The sequence below is a fragment of the Procambarus clarkii genome, chromosome 87, assembly GCF_040958095.1.
Source record: "Procambarus clarkii isolate CNS0578487 chromosome 87, FALCON_Pclarkii_2.0, whole genome shotgun sequence".
In the NCBI taxonomy this organism is placed as follows: Eukaryota; Metazoa; Arthropoda; class Malacostraca; order Decapoda; family Cambaridae; genus Procambarus; species Procambarus clarkii.
This window is the reverse complement of record NC_091236.1, coordinates 10,224,933-10,233,598: the sequence shown is the minus strand read 5'-3', so window position 1 is coordinate 10,233,598 and position 8,666 is coordinate 10,224,933. Positions and strand designations below refer to the sequence as shown.

The window sequence follows — 8,666 nt, the reverse complement described above, 5'->3', positions numbered from 1 at the left end:
TGTGTGTGTGTGTGTGTGTGTGTGTGTGTGTGTGTGGGTGTGTGTGTGTGTGTGTGTGAGTGTGTGTGTGTGTGTGTGTGTGTGTGTGTGTGTGGGTGTGTGTGTGTGTGTGTGTGTGTGTGTGTATGTGTGTGTGTGTGTGTGTGTGTGTGTGTGGGTGTGGGTGTGTGTGTGTGTGTGTGTGTGTGTGTGTGTGTGTGTGTGTGTGTGTGTGTGGGTGTGTGGGTGTGGGTGTGTGTGTGTGTGTGTACATAATGATTTAAACAGGACCCGAAGCAGTGTTAGGTCAGTATGTCGGGGTCGCCAGGTGCCGAGGTAGATACACTATCTCTAAATGTTAAACTATCTAACCTAGCAATTTAACCAGGTTAATCCCAACCCAACCTACCTTCAAGTGTTATCGGGGCTTAGCGTCCCCGCGGCCCGGTCGTCGATTCAAGACCTCGGAAACCTAACTTAAAGTAAACATTGAATTTAGTGCAGTGATTAACGACCACTGAACGACTTAAAAATCACAAAGTTAGGCTTTTCAACGTTAAACTGCATCGTGTCTTCACGCTAGGATCGTTCAAGCCTACCCACAGAGACGCGCCCATTAACTGCCAATTCAAAATTTGTATTTTTCTCAAAACATAAATTTTATTAGTTTTTATATATTAGAATTTGGTGTTCAGTTTGGCCTGTATGTGGGTGTATGTGGAGTATGTGGGTGTATGTGTAGTATGTGGGTGTATGTGTAGTATGTGGGTGTATGTGTAGTATGTGGGTGTATGTGCAATGTGCAGGAAAGGGAAAGGGAGCCGGTCGGCCGAGCGGACAGCACGCTGGACTTGTGATCCTGTGGTCCTGGGTTCGATCCCAGGCGCCGGCGAGAAACAATGGACAGTTTCTTTCACCCTATGCCCCTGTTACCTAGCAGTAAAATAGGTACCTGGGTGTTAGTCAGCTGTCACGGGCTGCTTCCTGGGGGTGGAGGCCTGGTCGAGGACCGGGCCGCGGGGACACTAAAAGCCCCGAAATCATCTCAAGATAACCTCAAGATAACCTAACCGGTTTCAGTACCGGACGCCTCGGGCGTCACCAGCATTGAGTTATCAGAGACTTTGCCTCACAGTAAACAGTACCTCACTAATGTGGCTCAGTCTGTCTCCCCCCCCTTCCCCAACCCCCCATTCCTTCTCCCCATTTATGGGGGGTCATTCCCCCCACTCTCCTCCCATCACTCCCCCACGCCAACATGGCGACCATGTCTTCGTCAAGAAATAATATTCGGAATTCGAGCCTCATTTCAGACCGTCATGACGGGTGATTTTCTGGTTCATGGGGGGGGGGAGGGAGAAGGGGACATGGGGAGGGAATGGGTAGGATGGGAGGGGGGAGGGAAGGATGGGAGGGGGGAGGGTAGGATGGGAGGGGGGAGGGAAGGATGGGAGGGGGGGAGGGAAGGATGGGAGGGGGGAGGGAAGGATGGGAGGGGGGAGGGAAGGATGGGAGGGGGGAGGGAAGGATGGGAGGGGGGAGGGAAGGATGGGAGGGGGGAGGGAAGGATGGGAGGGGGGGGAGGGAAGGATGGGAGGGGGGAGGGAAGGATGGGAGGGGGGGAGGGAAGGATGGGAGGGGGGAGGGAAGGATGGGAGGGGGGGGAGGGAAGGATGGGAGGGGGGAGGGAAGGATGGTAGGGGGGGAGGGAAGGATGGGAGGGGGGAGGGAAGGATGGGAGGGGGGGGAGGGAAGGATGGGAGGGGGGAGGGAAGGATGGGAGGGGGGGAGGGAAGGATGGGAGGGGGGAGGGAAGGATGGGAGGGGGGGGAGGGAAGGATGGGAGGGGGGAGGGAAGGATGGGAGGGGGGAGGGAAGGATGGGAGGGGGGAGGGAAGGATGGTAGGGGGGGAGGGAAGGATGGGAGGGGGGAGGGAAGGATGGGAGGGGGGGGAGGGAAGGATGGGAGGGGGGAGGGAAGGATGGGAGGGGGGAGGGAAGGATGGGAGGGGGGGGAGGGAAGGATGGGAGGGGGGAGGGAAGGATGGGAGGGGGGAGGGAAGGATGGGAGGGGGGAGGGAAGGATGGTAGGGGGGGAGGGAAGGATGGGAGGGGGGAGGGAAGGATGGGAGGGGGGGGAGGGAAGGATGGGAGGGGGGAGGGAAGGATGGGAGGGGGGAGGGAAGGATGGGAGGGGGGAGGGAAGGATGGGAGGGGGGAGGGAAGGATGGGAGGGGGGAGGGAAGGATGGGAGGGGGGAGGGAAGGATGGGAGGGGGGAGGGAAGGATGGGAGGGGGGGAGGGAAGGATGGGAGGGGGGAGGGAAGGATGGGAGGGGGGGGAGGGAAGGATGGGAGGGGGGAGGGAAGGATGGGAGGGGGGAGGGAAGGATGGGAGGGGGGAGGGAAGGATGGGAGGGGGGGAGGGAAGGATGGGAGGGGGGAGGGAAGGATGGGAGGGGGGGGAGGGAAGGATGGGAGGGGGGAGGGAAGGATGGGAGGGGGGGAGGGAAGGATGGGAGGGGGGAGGGAAGGATGGGAGGGGGGGGAGGGAAGGATGGGAGGGGGGAGGGAAGGATGGGAGGGGGGAGGGAAGGATGGGAGGGGGGAGGGAAGGATGGGAGGGGGGAGGGAAGGATGGGAGGGGGGGGAGGGAAGGATGGGAGGGGGGAGGGAAGGATGGGAGGGGGGAGGGAAGGATGGTAAAGCAAGCGCTTCAAGTTATAAAAAAAACTCTAAAATTAACTTTTGAAGAGTTAATTTTTAACTTCATTCCTAAGTGAAGAAGATAATAAAGATAGAGAAGATTCGTGTTAGTCACTGAACTAACACGCTATGTTAATAATATATATTTATAATAAACATATATTATTATATTATATTATATCTTGGACCAACCCTGACTAGCCTATGTCCGACCCACACCCCAGACCATTTACCCTGCAAAGTACATCATTTATTTAACTCCACTATTGCAGTTATTTTTCCAGGTGTTGATCTAGCAACATTACGCTCACTCCCATATGGTAACGTTCAAGTTAATGTTTATGGGGAATAATATATTTATATAAGAAAACGAAATGCCTAGAATAAATACGATAATTTTTTGGAAATTAATTCTTGTAAATCAACAGGAGCTTTGAACCGTCTCGAGAGAAATTCCTAACTTTGTATTATATTTGGTTTATTAAAACTGTACCGTTGTCTAGGAAGGTCTGTGTGGAATTGTAATTCTGTTAAAAATTAGCATTCGAAGACTTGTCCGTGTCTGTGTCTGTGACCGTGTCCGTGTCTGTGACCGTGTCCGTGTCCATGTCCGTGTCTGTGACCGTGTCCGTGTCTGTGACCGTGTCCGTGTCCGTGTCTGTGACCGTGTCCGTGTCTGTGACCGTGTCTGTGACCGTGTCCGTGTCTGTGTATGTGTCCGTGTCTGTGTCTGTGACCGTGTCCGTGACCGTGTCTGTGACCGTGTCCGTGTCCGTGTCCGTGTCGACAAGAGCACCAATAGTTGTGGTGGTCATGGTAGTAGATGGTGGTAGTGGTGGTAGTTATGGTAGTAAAGTGGGTTTAACATAACTAGTTTCTAATAACTAACTAATAACTAGTATGGGTTTTCAGTTGCATGAGACCATTCAAGATTGTTCAAACACACACACACACACACACACACACACACACACACACACACACACACACACACACACACACACACACACACACACACACACACATACACATACACACACACACACATACACACACACACACATACACACACACACATATATCTATATATATATATATATATATATATATATATATATATATATATATATATATATATATATATATATATATATATATATATATAGACATATGTCGTACCTAATAGCCAGAACGCACTTCTCAGCCTACTATGCAAGGCCCGATTTGCCTAATAAGCCAAGTTTTCCTGAATTAATATATTTCCTCTAATTTTTTTCCAATGAAATGATAAAGCTACCCATTTCATTATGTATGAGGTCAATTTTTTTTATTGAAGGTAAAATTAACGTAGATATATGACCGAACCTAACCAACCCTACCTAACCTAACCTAACCTATCTTTATAGGTTAGGTTAGGTTAGGTAGCCGAAAAAGTTAGGTTAGGTTAGGTAGGTTAGGTAGTCGAAAAACAATTAATTCATGAAAACTTGGCTTATTAGGCAAATTGGGTCTTGCATAGTAGGCTGAGAAGTGCGTTCTGGCTACTAGGTACGATATATATATATATATATATATATATATATATATATATATATATATATATATATATATATATATATATATATATATATATAACCCTTACTGTAGTTCCATAACACTGCGTCTATTACTGGTGCTGATATTACAGGTTGTCTCAGGATGCTTAGATTTATTTAGTGTGTGTATTTGGTATTTGAGCTTCCAGGTTTGAGCTTTAAGCTCTTGGACCCCGCCTTTCTAATCGTCGGTTGTCTAATGTACAGACTCTTGACCTATTTTCCTCTGGTGTGTGTGTGTGTGTGTGTGTGTGTGTGTGTGTGTGTGTGTGTGTGTGTGTGTGTGTCGGTGGTGATGCCTCGTGAGTGCCAACAGGCCTTCTGCACTTTCTCAATGTTCTTATAAACACCATCAACGATCATGTATTACACCAATACTTAGTATATAATATTACCCATATCTCGTAGAGTGCATTTATTCCCAGGCATATTAATAATAATAAATATAAATACGGTCTGCTGGTCTTAGCTAACCCCTCGAAGCAGGAGATTGAAACTGAACGTTCTCCAGCCCGCCCACCCTCCCAAAGCCCGCCAAAAGCCCAGGGGGGACCCGCCCAAACCAGGGGGGACCCGCCCAAACCTGTGGAGACCCGCCCAAACCTGTGGGGACCCGCCCAAACCTGTGGGGACCCGCCCAAACCTGTGGGGACCCGCCCAAACCTGTGGGGACCCGCCCAAACCTGTGGGGACCCGCCCAAACCTGTGGGGACCCGCCCAAACCTGTGGGGACCCGCCCAAACCTGTGGGAACCCGCCCAAACCTGTGGAGACCCGCCCAAACCTGTGGGGACCCGCCCAAACCTGTGGAGACCCGCCCAAACCTGTGGAGACCCGCCCAAACCTGTGGAGACCCGCCCAAACCTGTGGGGACCCGCCCAAACCTGTGGAGACCCGCCCAAACCTGTGGGAACCCGCCCAAACCTGTGGAGACCCGCCCAAACCTGTGGAGACCCGCCCAAACCTGTGGGGACCCGCCCAAACCTGTGGAGACCCGCCCAAACCTGTGGAGACCCGCCCAAACCTGTGGGAACCCGCCCAAACCTGTGGAGACCCGCCCAAACCTGTGGGGACCCGCCCAAACCTGTGGGAACCCGCCCAAACCTGTGGAGACCCGCCCAAACCTGTGGGGACCCGCCCAAACCTGTGGGGACCCGCCCAAGTTGTCACAAGTGAGGTTTTCTCCTCTAACTTTAGTCAACTTGAAATGGTGTCTCGTTGATTGCTGTCGAGTGATTTAGGAAGGGGTTACAAGGCGTGTGTGTGAGGTGTTAGGACGCAGGGAGGGGAGTAATGAGGAGGTTCCTCATTACTGAGCGAGAGTAGCCTAATATGCTGTTGCGTGTGGGGTTGTTAAGATCGTTTGAGAGTCTAGGCTCCAGCGCAGCAGTGTTAATGAGACCATTATCCAGCCAGCTACAAGGCTCAAGGGGGGGTGAATATCCATGCCAATAAACATACACAAAAAAGGTCTAATTATATCTTTGCTTTTTCACATCATTCGCCGGATGAGGGAATACAAAGTCTATTCTATCATTAATAACTTCATCTGGCAAAGTGAAATGGGTGTATACTTTTTGCCAAAGCCCTTGTAAATTCCCGAAGTGAGAGAGAGAGAGAGAGAGAGAGAGAGAGAGAGAGAGAGAGAGAGAGAGAGAGAGAGGACAAGGAGCTGGGATATAAGGACAAGGAGCTGGGATATAAGGACAAGGAGCTGGGATATGAGGACAAGGAGCTGGGATATGAGGACGGAATGATCACCGGCCTTACAAGAACGAGACAAAATATATACAATAAAATAGATATTTCCACGGAAATAAAACACAATGCCCCAGGGCACACCACCAATGCCCCAGGGCACACGACCAATGCCCTAGGGCACACGACCAATGCCCTAGGGCACACGACCAATGCCCCAGGGCACACGACCAATGCCCTTGGGCACACCACCAATGCCCCAGGGCACACCACCAATGCCCCAGGGCACACGACCAATGCCCCAGGGCACACGACCAATGCCCTAGGGCACACGACCAATGCCCCAGGGCACACCACCAATGCCCCAGGGCACACCACCAATGCCCCAGGGCACACCACCAATGCCCCAGGGCACACGACCAATGCCCTAGGGCACACGACCAATGCCCCAGGGCACACGACCAATGCCCTAGGGCACACCACCAATGCCCCAGGGCACACCACCAATGCCCCAGGGCACACCACCAATGCCCCAGGGCACACCACCAATGCCCCAGGGCACACGACCAATGCCCCAGGGCACACCACCAATGCCCCAGGGCACACCACCAATGCCCCAGGGCACACCACCAATGCCCCAGGGCACACGACCAATGCCCCAGGGCACACGACCAATGCCCTAGGGCACACGACCAATGCCCCAGGGCACACGACCAATGCCCTAGGGCACACCACCAATGCCCCAGGGCACACCACCAATGCCCCAGGGCACACGACCAATGCCCCAGGGCACACGACCAATGCCCTAGGGCACACGACCAATGCCTCAGGGCACACGACCAATGCCCTAGGGCACACCACCAATGCCCCAGGGCACACGACCAATGCCCCAGGGCACACCACCAATGCCCCAGGGCACACGACCAATGCCCTAGGGCACACGACCAATGCCCTAGGGCACACCACCAATGCCCCAGGGCACACGACCAATGCCCTAGGGCACACCACCAATGCCCTAGGGCACACCACCAATGCCCTCAGCTCCAAAGCCCATCAACCTTCCATCAACCACCACAGGAAGTATTGGCAGAAGAAAAGGTTGAAGTCTTGAAGGCGAAACTCTTCAAGTTCTTGTAAGAAGTGCCGGATCAGCCAGGCCATGATGGCTGTGTGGACCTGCGGACGGCTAACACAAATAGCCTCACTGATCAGGCTGCCAGGAGAGAAAAGCTCTTGAAACAAGTTAGGGTCGCTGGGACTGATTCAGATCCTATCTTGACAGATGAGGTTAGGCTCCCTAGGGGGAAGAGAGAGAGAGAGAGAGAGAGAGAGAGAGAGAGAGAGAGAGAGAGAGAGAGAGAAGGGGATATTTATCCCCTTCTCTGCCTCTTATCCCACACAGGGATTTTATGGGATTACAACACCTGATTAATTTTGAAATTTATTTCTCAGAAGAAATTAATTACTTCAGTGTTGGGGCTTAACATTTAGTCACGTTATTTGGTATTTCTTCAGTGTGTGTGTTCCTTGCTGTGTGTTGGCGAGAGTTGTGCTCTAGCTTCTGGGCTCCAATTTTTTATACATATGTTTTCTATAGATTGGGTGTGATGGGTTGGGGGACAGTTTCTGGGTCGTCAGGGAGGGGGTTTGTGATGATGGGTTGTGAATGGGGCTGGTTACCTGAGGTGTGACTTCCTTCTAGGGGTGTGAACGGGCCCCTGGTGCAACCCGTTCTCGCACTTGCTTATAGTCAATATCTTGCTTATGAATAAGTGCATATGTGACATACTAATTTATTGTGAATATTTTAGTTTACCTTGAAAATCTGAATAGATAACACCGACCTAACCTAACCTTCTTAGTATGTTAGGATATTACAATTAGTACTGAACCTATACCTATATTGACATTACAGTTTTATAAAAATAATAAAACAAAACTAAAATATTTAAATAAATTGTAAAGTAACTCAGGATATTGTCAAATTTTGTATAAAATCTCTATTGTTTAATAAAACTGAGAGGAAAAGTTAGTGCCTTGAAAAAAATATGGCTTGGAATATGTCATATATATACTTATTTGTAAGCGAAATAGTGACTATTAGCAATAAGTCATATATGTGCTGTCTTGTGCGAGAGCGGGTTGCCTGGTGGTGTGAGAGAGGGCCCTCTTGAACTCCTTGCTGGGGTTCCTCTTGCTTCCTCTCTTCCTGGAATCCTTCCTATAACAGTGAATGGCCCTAACACGTTGTAAAATATCCTCCCTGAAAATTTCACTCTTAAAAATGTAGATTAGATTCGTCATCTACTTCCTATCTTAAGAGACAGAGAGAGACAGAGTTAATGTTACTGAGACAGAGTTAAGAGCCGTGACGGGTTGTTTCATAGACAGTACAGAGGCTACTGAGGGAAACGACGGTAACCTTAACCTAACCTACCTACAGACAGAGAGTTGATCGTAGCACTAATTACATAGTCGTTTTTAATCCATGACCTCTTAGGAGGGGATCTCTTTCTTGAAGACAGACATATACATGTCTGTCTTGTATACATTGAATGTATACAATTCAATGTATACATTGAATTTGATTCACGTAGAGGAATCTCTTTGTTTTGACGCAAGGAAGGTGATTGCCTTGCTTTTGACGCAGTTTTGATTCTGATTCTTCGTTATTTAGAAGAAATGAATGC

The 8,666-nt window shown here is 50.5% G+C and overlaps 1 protein-coding gene across 1 annotated transcript; it reads left to right on the top strand.

Moving 5' to 3' along the window:
• The first annotated feature begins 6,031 nt into the window (after window positions 1-6,031).
• On the top strand, window positions 6,032-7,087 carry LOC138358893 (autotransporter adhesin BpaC-like). Its single transcript, XM_069317248.1, has one exon. It carries the CDS (start codon window positions 6,032-6,034, stop codon window positions 7,085-7,087), a length of 1,056 nt encoding a protein of 351 aa, XP_069173349.1.
• Window positions 7,088-8,666: the final 1,579 nt, after the last annotated feature.